This window comes from Phlebotomus argentipes, unplaced genomic scaffold (assembly GCF_947086385.1).
Source record: "Phlebotomus argentipes unplaced genomic scaffold, Phlebotomus argentipes genome assembly contig_15, whole genome shotgun sequence".
NCBI lineage: Eukaryota > Metazoa > Arthropoda > Insecta > Diptera > Psychodidae > Phlebotomus > Phlebotomus argentipes.
In genome coordinates, this window is record NW_026776181.1 from 13,310,862 (window position 1) to 13,323,822 (window position 12,961).

Here is a 12,961-nt window from a genome sequence, read left to right on the forward strand (position 1 = left end):
ATCATAGAATTTATCATGGGATTATTTATCAAAAATACCATCCACAGAAGTGATTATCTTGTATATAAAGTAATTGCCTTTTGTTAGTCGAAATCGCACGTTTTGAGGGGAAAGAGGTAAAAATGTTCTGATAAAATATCACAAAAATTGGGAACGTGTTTCTAACTTTGGTGTGCTTAATGCGAAATAGCTTTAAGAGAAGAAAAAGGGTTGAATTTGGAAAAGGCAAATTTGCGCTCTGTGCGTTGAGAGTTTTAGAGATTAGTGGTGTCGGTGTGAGAGTGTCCTCCACCCTGATCAGGCGCCGCGTGATGAACACAGATCTCCGCGTAAATATTCTCCATGCAAGTCTTGCTGTCGTAGATTGACGAGGCGTTGTCGTCCAGTGAGACAATTGAGTCCTGGACGCTGCTGTACTCATCAGCCAGCCTGAGGTTGCTCTTCGGCGCCTCCTTGGACTTGCTGTACTTGGAGGACTTCTGTGGCAATCCCAGCTGATGCCACAGTTGGTTGAGGTTCGAGGAGGACTTGCTGTTCTGCTTGGTCTTCACGTGGAACTCGGAGTAGAGCTTCTTGCTAATGAAGGACTGTTGAGGTTTGCCGACTGTGACAGTCACTTCCTGATTCGACAGGCGATCTACACTGCCTGCAATTGTCCTCTTGTCCACTTTCACGAGATCTGGCGTTGGGGAGATCACCGTTGTGGCCAACATTGTGGCGCTGCTGTGAAACTTCATGTTTTCCAGCGACATGGATTTGTCAATTCTAGGCGCCGAACATCTAATATCATAGCCAATGTCTGACAGTGCCCTCGATTCCCGCCCAAAATGACTGGAAGCGATATCACACTCGCTTCCGAAGCGCTCTTGAATCATCTTGGACATGTCGCTGTAGCGATCGATGCTCTGCCGGTTCTCGACGCTGACATCGAAGCTGGAGAATGAACTGGTTTTGTTCTTAGTGGCACTCTTTCTCTCGGCGAACCACTTCCTCTTGCTCGGCTCGAACACCTTCATCTTGCTGCTGAGGCTCCGCTCTGGCGGCTTGGCCGCTTGCTTCTGCTGCGTCTGCATCCGCTGCAACTCCGCCTTGGTGAGAAAGATGATCGAGTCCTCCTTCTCGTGCGCCACATAGCTCTTCTCGCGGTGCAGCAACTTGGTCAAATTGATCGGCCGCAGCAGCCTGATCTTCTTCGCCTTCTTCTCCGGCTGCTCCGCAATCTGTTCCGCCTCGATGGCCTGCGTGTGACTTTCATAGTTGAATTTGCAGTACTTGAGGATGTTCTGGACATTGGGCGACGCCAGCAACTTCTTCTCATTGTCATAGCCCAGGAGGCACTTTTGCAGCTTCATGTCCGGCAAAATTGAGATCGTCCTCAGCACCAGCGATGATCTGCTCTCCCGCTCGTCGATGGGACACGAAATGAGGACGTCCTCCATGGAGATTTTGTGGATTGTGATGCAATCTGACGAAAAATGTGCGTTGTTTAGTCACTTGGCCTCAAAAAAAAACTTATGAAATTCTATGTGGAAAAATTATTTAAATTTTATAAAACTATTTAATTGTGGCAAGAGATGTGAGAAAATCATCAGACCACTCTTCTTTTCACATCATTGTCATGTCGCTTTCAAGGGAATTTCGTCTAATCTTGAAACATTGATCATGTCTCTAAATAACTGTTGGAATTTAAGGCTGCTTAAGAGATGTGTTTTTGTAAATAGGTTTTTTGGGAGATTACCAAGACATTTTTAAAGACTCGCGATTATCGCGAAGAAAGAGATATTTGAAAACTTTGAGGAATTTTCGAAACTGTGCAAACTTGAGATGAATTTTAAGTGTTTCGTGAAGACACTAAAAGTGAAGATGATTTCTACAATGTCCCAAAAGGCGTTTCATCTGTGCATTTGGAATTACCTGTTGGTATTCCGGGCAGAGTGCCAGAGATCAGTCTCACATTGAGAGGGAGCGGTGAATTCTGCACGATGTCACTTATTCTGTGAACATACTCCGGATTGACCGCGCCGTTCTTCTGCTGCTTCGCTCTCTGACTCTGACTGTTCATTTCCACCTCGTAAAACTTTCCCTTTGTCGCCAGCGACACATACAGCATCTGAAATGTGTGAATCGGTGCATGCGACTGATTAATTGATGATCACATAGCCCGAAGATACTCTCCTTACCTGACGATTCTCGCACAGCAACTGCGCGTATCTGCCGCGCACTTTCTCTCTGTCGCTCGAGCTGCTGAAGTCACTCAACGGTCCTGATTTGTTCTGGTGCTGACTTCGACCGTCCTCGAAGACCGCCAGCAAACGAAACACCTGACCGGCCTTAGCTGTTGTCTTCACGTAATGACTCTTAATGGCAATGTCTGCTGGGTAGAATATTTTCAAGCGAAATTACTTTTAAATTGCGCACAATTGCGGAACACCACTGACTCTGTTACCTTGATTCGGAGATTCGCTGTACGCCACCATATTCTCCATAGACAAAAATTTATAGACTCGTTCACGCACCAATTGGATGATCGTTGTGTAGACCGATGCCGTTGTGCCACCCTTTTCACTCACCAGCGAAAAGTACCCTTGAGAAGAAATCAGACGAGGAGAATCGGTTAAATTGCTTCACAGATCTTGCATTCTCTCCACGCGCGTAGAGTATAAATGAATTAAAAGTAAGAGTACATAAGAGATGCTATTCTGTGGCAATGTGGATCACATTCCGAGACAATATAATCTCTAAATATGGTTATATATGCTAAAGAGTACGTGAAAAAGATACCTACAATATTTAAATAATTGTGGGATTTTCTCAGTCCAATTTCGCACACGTTAGTAGGTTTCGTTTGGACCATTTCTATATTTGCATTGCATAACCGTATCTCTCAATAAAAAAAACCTTAAGGTACATTATTACAATTATTTCAACAGTTTTGTCTGCAATTCTATTGTATTCCGTCCATTGCTTACAAGACACCACGGTTAAACATAATAAAATTTCTACACACTGTAATTCATCATGGGTGTCTCACTGCAATTTTTCTACTTCTTTCACACAACTTAATTATTTTACATACACACCAGACGAGGGAGCATAATAATGAAAAGAGTTCTCACCAGGGTATTCTTGAGGTATTTTAATTCCCTTCTTCCAATCCATGCTCTTTGTGCTGATCGCATGATATAATTTGCGGTTGCGAATTTGCTTGTATATCAACATGAGCTCGCCTGCCTTCTGGGGTCGCGCGTTGAGCAAGGAGTCGAGGTGGCTGAGGTCTTGCAGGGACTGCAGCTTTGGGAGGTTCTGCTGGGAGCTCTTCATGTCATAGATGTCCTGCGGGTCCTCGTTGCTGGACTCTCGCGTTATCAGACGAGCTACTTTTGGCAGGAAGTTTCGATGCAGGAATCGCTCGATTGGCATCACATCTCTGCTGGACTGAAATGTTTAAAGGACGTTGTTTGAAACACAGTCTCAAGGTTATGCCAAGGTCGTTCAATCAGAAACGTGGCGAGAAAATCAATACAAAATATCCTACAAATTGATGTTTCATTCATTTGAAAATGAAATCTGTTTTTCTTCCAATTTCCCAATCATTCGCTTTCGATTGTTTGCTATTGAATTTCCTCCAGCAAAACTTCGCCCATTGTTGGGAGCGCAGAAGCGCCCATTGTCAGTGGAATTCTTTTCCCATGGGAATACCGTTTGTCTGCCTTCTCATCAACACTTACATCACTTCCAAATTTTGAATTCTCACTGTCCTCCGTGGAGCCATCACCTCCGAGGCTGTTGCTCTTGACAGCCGGCGGATTCTGTCTCTGCTTCGACGCCAGCCTCGCGTTCTCAAAGTCCGCCACTGAGAACATATTCGCACTGGTGTCGTGGGAATTGAACCTCCGCAGCTTCGGCTTCTGGCCTTCCTGCGTGGTGATGATCTGCAGCGGCAGATTGGTCTGCGACGTGAAGATGGGAGATTTGGAGGAGGTGAGGCTCATGTGACCGGGTTGGCCCCAGAAGTAGATGGGCGACTTGACTGCTGTGTGATGATGGGGCGGGATTCCGGTACTCGTGATGGTGGCAACGGGATTTGGCATATGCGGACTAGACTTGATGAGCCAATTGGCCAGGTGCTGCTTCCTCTCGAAGTCGAGATTGGCGCTCTGTATGTCACTCAATCGCACGCTTCCCGCCATGGTGTTGTCGGCTAGAAGGTAGGATGAGAATCTCTTTGATATGGGCAACAAAAAGTGGGATAATAAGACGTAAATTACGGGCAAAGATCTAGCTAAAGACCACTCGCCAGTTTCACTTTGCCATGCAATTTATTTTATAAGCATGTGAGCAAAATGTGAAGAAAATTAATGGATAATGCCATCAATGTCTATGCTGTGTTGTGTCTTTTTCTCTTGATGGTTAACAGAAAAAGAATATGAATTTCACTCTCGTCGTCAGTTTTTAAATAAAGTGTCTTTATTCACTTAACCTCCTTCTGTATGCGCGTTGAATATGCAAAGGCGAAAATGAAAAGCTAACCGCTAACATGGGGACTTTCTTAAATCCTCGGCGCGATATCATCATCAGCAATTTACTCAGCCGTATCAGCCAATTTTCCTGAATGAATTCAATTAGCGAATTTGATTGGGAGGCGGAGGAGATTCGTGAAATTCTAATTTGAATTGTCTCGCATTTTTGCTGGCCTTTTTTGCATTTTATTGTTGAGACTGTGCGTCAATATTGGCCTCAAGGCGTTTTGCTGTGAAATCGATTTGCGATAATAAAAAGCTTTTTTTGCCGCTGCGCGAACCTCTCTGAAAATGAACATTTCTATTTAGTGGTGTCTTACAAAACATAATTATTTCCAGCGATCGCTTTATATTTTGATTACGGGTGCGCATAATCCCAAATTCGGATATGGCGGTGGAAGAAAAATTAATCACATCTTTAAAGGTTGATTTGCACATTAATGCAAAATGTCACGCAACACAGGCTCAATTTCCTAATACACCCGAAGCATTATTGGCTTTTTTCTGTGCTCAACATAAAACGTGATCTTATAATATTGATAATCGATCTCGCAGGAGTCTGTAATTTCATCGTACTTTAATTCAAGTTTAATTGCGGTGCTTTTTGCCCATAATCCACATACAACAATCAATACATCGAGTTATGTATAATGCCTTTTGAAAGCTTTTCCCTAATTGAATGGACTTCTGCTATCACAATGTGTCAAACGCGTGTTGAAAGAGGAATATTTATTCGCTCCATGTTTCCGTTTAGACTTGCAAATTTCACAGTAAAGAAAACATGTTGAATTTCTTGCTAATGCCGTCTCTGAATTGACCATTCTTTCACATCGGCACATGTTTATTTATGCGCAATTACTTGTACAGCGTGAAATTGCTGAAAAACAGAGTCAATTTCACCTCAAAACCCATCATCCAGCGAGCGACTGCGAAATAACGTGCAATATTGACAATCTCGATGCAGAGGTGCATTATTCTTTAAATTATTGGGTAGAAGACGATGTTGATCAGCTGGATATTAGCGATGCTGGGAAAAGCAGCTCAGAGTCAACTGATTTACTTCTTGGGTATTGCAATTGCGAGTAAGATGGAGGAGAAACGAATGAAAAGAATTATAGAAATTGCGGATATCACTACAGTTATCATTGCTCTAATGCTCAGTGATTATATGAATAGATGGAAGAGATGAAATGTGTTTGAACTACATTTTACATGAGCTTTTTTGAGTGAAAAAACAACGTTAGGTGAGATAGACTGATTTTTACATAAAACACCAGCCCAAAAGTGAATTTGCCTTCTGGTTAAATGCGAATATTTCAGTCGCTTGTGTACATATGGGGTTCTGCTGTAAGTGTTTGCAAAGAAAGTTGGTTTACAGTTTAATTGTTTGTAAATTATGTCATAGAAAAAACGTTTGAAGGCAATAAACTAAATTCTAGCAGTTAATATATGTATTTTAGGTGCGGAAAATATGAGTTTATTTACATAACGAGTTTAATTGATGGAAAAATCTGTAATTGAGCGATATTCGATGGACGGATTAATAAATCAGAGGCTATGAAGCGATGAATAAGGGCCTCTCGTTAAAATTTGAATAAACCTTGTCTTCTTGATTATGAAATTAGCTGAAGTAGTGATTAAAACAACTAATAAAGCCAATCGAGTGTTGCAGAAATATTGCTTTATGTTTATGATACTAATAACGTAACTTGAAAGCATGCAAAACTTTCACACATTCATCTGAAGCATTTCTTTATATCATTGATAATTTGGAGAAAGATTTATGGATGGTGCGCAATAAAATGCGTAAAAATTCTATAAAAATTTAAAATTCTGCTATTATTGTGCTTTTGTCAATCTTTATATTCAATTATTATCAAATAAAAAAAGCACCAATAAAACTTTGATAGGAAAAGCAACAGCGCAACACTCAATATGTAATCGTTGCATGAAGAGTATAGAAGACAAATCATCCAACTATAGTTAATATGTTTTGTGTCACTATTCCACATAACATCGATAAATAAATAAGCATCGCCATAACTCATATTTTCCTCTTAATTGAGCTACACGCGAACATTTAAATTACCCTACACGTGGAATACATCGTGGCAACTGCACTTAAAAGCATTTTGCCTTCTTCTCTTCGGGCAAAAATATCCAGTGAGAAGAGAGAAAAAAGGCACAATTCGAGTGAAAAAGTCTAACATGAAACAGAGTTTGTGTAACACTTTTAATAGTGTTAATTATTCACCCAACATAATCAAGCGAATGCAGCAATTTAAGTGATTCTCTGTATAAAATTTCTTCATGTTTGCTCAAGGTATCCCACCGCATGGATGCGAAAAATGCCAGCATTCGCGCTACACATAAGCTCCATGCAAAGTTATTGTGTGGAGGAAAATAGAGGCGTAACGTGTTTAGGTTTAATTCACGTATGAATAATTTGAATTCATATTACTGCCACAATGTGACCATGCCCTAACTATAATCATCTGTCGGGCCTTTTCATCACGTATCTCTTATTTTTCCAGCGAGGAAATCGCATGTTTGTGTGCTCTTTTCGCGACGCCAAGAACACTTTTTCGGGCGGACGATAAAATGTGTCAATAGAATTAAGTTTAGAGCCTGTTAGTAATATAAATTAAATAACTGTGCAAGTCCAAATATTATCGCGGCTCGTGTGATCAATATTTGTAAGACAGTTCTGATGATTATGATCCACCCACGAAACATAAATCGGGGCTTTTTCATGAAAATTGGAAGATTGTTATAGCTTTTTTACGATAACGCGATTGGAATTAGTGATTAGGCTGTTTAGAGAGAATTTGGGAGCATTGAATATTTAATTATGTAAATTGTACGAAACTCGCGTGATTATATAATAACTCCTTAATCTGAAAAAGTCATTTTTCAGAGTCACAAATTCCTATATTTTCTGTAGGTACTTTTGAATCGAGTTGAAAATGGGAGGGAAAATATGGACCAAAGTCATCGTCTGATACATCTTCATTCACAGCATTAAGATAAAACCTTTTCTCCAAATTTGGTAAACAAAGTGATGCCCATAAAAATGCATATCAAAGGTATTTTCTAAAGAAAGTGTTTCCAAATTGATGTTATCTAAAGTATTGCATAATTTATGATAGCGAATTTGGGGTGAAGCTGAGATTGTCAGCAACAGTGCGTACTTAGTTTCTTGCGAGGCAGTGTACTTGTGGTCGCCAGTGGGCGTCAGTCACTCCTTTTGACATAATTCAACCCATCCGATCCGTTCAAAGGCGGAAGATAATTGTGTCAATGAAGAATACCTTTGTGGCGCAAAATAAAATAAACATCGCCATGCATTTGTGTCCATCAGGTGATGAAAATCGATTAAGTAATTGATCAGTTGCCTTGAGAGATTCGACGTGAGATGGGATATAATTGAACTTAGTCACCATCTTGAATAAACTATTAAGCATTCCTTATATATTGTTTCAAAAATTACAGTACCTCCACTTTTGCAATAAAATCCAGGTAAAGGTTACCAGACGCAACATTCAATTGCAAAAAGGTATAAATATCGCGTCAATGATAAAACGTAGGTGAAATTGATTGGCGAATGCAACATGTGGACAGTAGCGAGATCAATAATTCGCTCAAACTAATCGCTTCCCCATGTCAATTTCGCCCATTTATTACTCTTATATTGAGCATGGAGAAAAAGGAAATATGTATATTTAATATGCTCATTTTGCCTCCAATATTCGCATTCCAAAACCATGTTTCGGACGAGTGTCTATAAAAGGCCGACAATATTAGTCATTTACCAGCCATAGATAATGCTTAAGCTGCGTGAATTTACATAAAAATCACATGTGAACACGAATATCGCGATAAATTAGGTAATCAGCTCATTATTGCAATCAATGGCTTTTTTTGGGAGACTTGAAACAATTTGTTCACGTCCAACATCAACCTTGTTCAGCATTCAATGTGCATTCGAGTTTTCTTCGTTTTTCTTCTTTACACTCTCACAATATAATAGCTCTTCTTTTTCGAAAACAGAAAAAATAAGGCGAGACAGCATGCCAAATCACATTTTATTTATTGCAATCTGCAGCATTTTCAGGGTTAATCACTTTATCAAAAAGAGCCACAACTGATGTTTAAATTCCATTTAATCCACCACAAGCGTTTATTCACGCTGCAATTATAGTCATGAGATCTCTTAATAAAATGTAAAAATAGTCTTATGAAATTTTCAACAGATTCCATGTGAAAAAGTGATATCATGTTGCATTTTAGAGAGAGAAAAAAACCTCTCACGCTAATGACACTGTCTTTCGATGTGTTTTTCATGACGTCTTTTCATATTTTTTTCTTCATATGCCTCGAAACAAATTTGTGATAGTGCAAATGAATGAAATTCTTGAGAAATTCCTCTGTGGAGCGAAAAATGTTCCCATAATAAGTCTTTTTCGCTGTCCATTTCATTGGTGGAATTAATTGAGTAACAAATTATAATGTTAAAGTGTCTCACACAGAAGATAAATTGTCGAATTTCAAACCTCAAACGTCAGTTGCAAAAAAATAAATTTTAAATGAATTTATACAGAAATAGCACTCAATATAATATTTTGCAATTAAATATCATTGAATGGTGTTTATTTTTTTGAGGAAAAAAAAGAGAGTGAAAATTTGCAATTGTGTTCATGTGCAGAGCGTGAGTGAAAGAGTAAAACACTTTCGGAAATAATTTGGTTAAATTTATACTAAGAATTCCTCTTACTTTGCAGTGTGGCAAATGAATATTTATTTCGTCAACACGATGTGACGAATTTCAAAGACGCACCTTGCAAATATTTAATAGAGATTTCACCACGGCAGCCTCACAAGCCGTCTTGCTGATTTCTCGCAAAAAGAGAAGCAATTCAATTGAGAGTAATAAAATTGCTCAAAGATTGGACAATTTGCGCCTTACTGTTTCGCATTTTAAAGGCTCTTTTGCTCAAAACACACTCCATTAATTAAGACAATGCGATCGAAAATTAGATAATCCACTCAAATTTATCGTTAATCATGACAAGCAAATGCTATCTATCTCTTGTATAAGGAAGCCCCAATTTGAATTTCTTATTGAGCCGCATTTATCGTCCGTCAAATGCTTAAATTTATCGTTCACGGGCTATTCACGAAATTCTGTTAGCAACTCCTCGCAAAATGCGACAAGTAATTGAGTGTCGAGGTATTTCCGAAAAAGTGACCAACTGGAAATCTCTGATGCAATACTATTTACACATTCGCTGTCTTTTAGTGCGAAGTGTGACGTTTTTTACAACTCCGATATTCTCGGAAGACACTTGGTATTTTACTGACGACTGTCGTGAATCAAGCTCAGGTATGTTTCTCATTGATGGGAAATACATATTTTGTTGATGTTTCACGCGCTTTAACTTATGCAAATGGGAATTTTGTGGTGTATAATTGTAAAATGACCCGAAAAGCCTCCAACTCTGGAGTCGCATGTGTGCGATTTAGAGCTCTAATGGTCGCCTAGAAGTGGAATCTTATTGAATCACTGAAGCTAATTACAGGGAGTTGTTTTTTCTCCGCCGTGCTACTCTTGAATGGGTGTTTTTGAGGAGTGTACAAAAAATATCTTCAATGTCTTTCCTATTGTTAGTGTTGTATAACAATTTATAATTATTACTTTGATGGCAAGATTATGCAATACGTGAGAAGAAGCATGGGTGTTTTTATTGTGTGTCGGATAAATTTTCAGATGTCCCACGAATCGAGACAAAGACACTTTATTAATTGAACCGAATCGAAGATCGATTCTGCAAATTTCTTCGCGTGAGATTGTCTCAGCGGAAAAGAATTTCTACGCCGGAAAGAACATTTCTCGCGTCTTTCTTTTTGCACTGGCGCAATCCAAAAGTGTGTGGGTCTCGGCGATGGCTTAACTGTGAGCGTGCGTTGTTGGAATGAAAATGAACCAATGCGGATTGCTGATGGATCTCCTATAGCGGGCAGTACACCGTTTTCTTTCAGCGATGAAGTGGAACTCTGCGCTTCTGAGCGAGCTTTATGTACTGCGAATGTGAGTCTCTGAGCCAAACGGCAGTCTTTTGCTTATTTGGTCGTGTGGAATCACTGCCCTCGATAGAGACAAGTCAGCACCATTGGGAAGTTAGATTTCCTCTGCCACCATCGTGACGTATTTGTGCTTCTATGTTCGTATGAGAGCCATATAATTACGTAAAACGCCACTTTTTGCCGTCCTCCTTGGGTGTCTCACCGGACTCCACACAGAGATATTGATCGGCAGCAGATGGATAAATGTTCTAAAGCGAATCTGTCATGTTTCCAACCACGCTGTCTTCCCAGTTCGCTCAATGTGTAATATTCAATGGGAAATAATAATTGGAATATTATACCGGCCTGTATTGCAGAGGAATGAGCAACTGATGTGTGTTCAAATGATTGCCAACATATTTTCAATGTATAAATAATTAAGAATGAAAGAGGCCAAAATCGCTAATAGAAAAGAGAAAAGTGCAACACAGAGAGTCATTCTCTCCTACTATTTGAGTAATTGCAGAATTTATTATACATATTTCATGTGGAGGATTAATTCATAAGGAGAAACAGAAGCTTTCTAAATTGTGATATTTTATTTGAATTTCTGAACTTATCTGCTTGAAAAGTAGCTCTCAAATTTCATCTCTCCGACCTTGAGTGATTTCTTTGAGTTTGGCAATGCTTAATTTGCCCTTTGTTGACTTTCTTAGCGGAGAAAGAAAAAATTAGGACTCCAGTTATATGGAGGAATTCATAACACAACAATTCATATTTGTGCGTGATAGCCTTGTAATGCTAATTAAGACTGACAGATTAATATTAAATGGTAAAAGTTTCTTGTGCCTAGGATTTCTTCAATGAAAGTGATTGTCTGAAATCGAGAGAGTACGCGAATAGCTCTCTCTCCCCCTAATTTAAATAATATCACTTTTTTCACCCGCCGCCGATTTCCTGCATAAACTGTCAACATATCGGCCACAATTGACGTGATTGTTGCTAATTTGAATTTTGAGTCTCGTGATGATCTTATCCAAGCAATGTGAATAGCTTATGGTGTAAGTATTCCAGGTGTGCGCGGAGTTTGCTTAAGATATGTAGTTTAATAGGCGCTGTGAAGAGTACAACAAGAACATGTTCCTTGCAGTTCAACCGAGTTCAACGAGTCTCGAGACAAGGATCTGTGTGGCACAGTAAGTGGCACAATGTAATGGGTGTCTGTCCGGTGAGGTGGTGTTTAGCTAGAGCATTTCTATCCACCTCTGATGGCGGTATTTGTTGAAGCCTGAAGGGGCTACTCGGCGTGTACGCAGTAGATATTTTCGCTACACGAGCAAGAAGTTTGCACAGCATCTGAAAGAGCTTGAGTGTCTGTCGAAGGTGATGCCTTGTGTGACTGATTTGCTCGCCAGAGCTTATGTAGATTCAATAGCTGGCTAAAATGGATAAAAGAGGCTTTGAGATGTGTGTGCGTCTTGCTCTGAGCGACACCACAGTTCAATGACTAAATTTTTACCGTGCTCTTTTGCGCGCCTGCACTTCAGACAGACCGAGAGCGCGTTGATGATGAATATGAAACAAAGACATTATATTTTCGCCTCATCGCATACTTGAGAAGATGTGAGATGAATACATGAGTTAACATCATGCAAATTTCTTCGTACAGCACTATTTCCCTAGTTCTTTTTCTCTTCTTTTCATCGTTTTCATCTGCCATACATGTCTTTTTCTGGAGAGAGGGGGGAGGGGGAATTTTCTCGCGCGGTGTGTGGAAAAAGACGAATAATTTTTGGGCTGGTATTACAGAGCAGTAATTTTGAAATTCTGTACCTTTCAATTTTTTGCAATAAGGTATATCCAATTGATTGCGTTTCTAATGACTCTGTGATGCAAATCCAGGTGCTCTAGTCACTTTTCCTTATGTATCCAAACACACACACTGCTGATGGTAAGAGGAAAGTTACGGATTGCCTGCACTAATTGCAATGCCTTCCTTCGGCAAACACAAAAAAATAGAGCACTAAAACGCACGAAGAAGCGAACCTGTAACTCCACTCAGTTAGTCAGTAATTCCATAGGAAATTGGCACATTAGTGAGTCTGAGGCGCAAATAGTTCAACCGATTGCAATCGCACACCAACTGCACCGAACCCGTCCACTTTCTACAATTGCCAAGCCACAAATGCTCTGTACCAGGCAGCACAAGAAGAATCCAGAGCCACTCTTGCCGAGACACTGACGGAGCGCACTTTTTGCTGGCCACAAAGAGTGCCAAACAAACTAGAAAGACTCGTTTATGTACAATAAAATCGCGACTCCGGGCTCGGTTCGCGATGAAGAAGTCCCTTGCCCCAGAGATTACCCGCAGAGCTGAG

General features: G+C 40.0%; 2 protein-coding genes across 3 annotated transcripts in view; one reads left to right on the plus strand and one right to left on the minus strand.

The window, feature by feature from the left end:
• LOC132261491 (uncharacterized) overlaps positions 1 to 12,961 on the plus strand; it is a 126,325-nt gene that overhangs the window by 12,851 nt on the left and 100,513 nt on the right. The gene's annotated exons all lie outside the window — the stretch shown is intronic.
• On the minus strand, positions 3 to 12,878 carry LOC132261495 (uncharacterized). Of its 2 annotated transcripts, none has more exons than XM_059760338.1 (7): positions 12,417 to 12,878; positions 3,729 to 4,201; positions 3,117 to 3,435; positions 2,447 to 2,584; positions 2,181 to 2,371; positions 1,915 to 2,110; positions 3 to 1,465 (listed from the first exon to the last, which is right to left on the minus strand). In XM_059760338.1, the coding sequence occupies exons 2-7, from the start codon at positions 4,188 to 4,190 to the stop codon at positions 255 to 257; spliced, it is 2,517 nt and encodes an 838-aa protein (XP_059616321.1). In that variant the 5' UTR covers positions 4,191 to 4,201; positions 12,417 to 12,878; the 3' UTR covers positions 3 to 254. The 2 variants fall into 2 exon arrangements, with proteins under 2 accessions (XP_059616321.1, XP_059616320.1); XM_059760337.1 differs by having other exon boundaries at positions 2,181 to 2,374.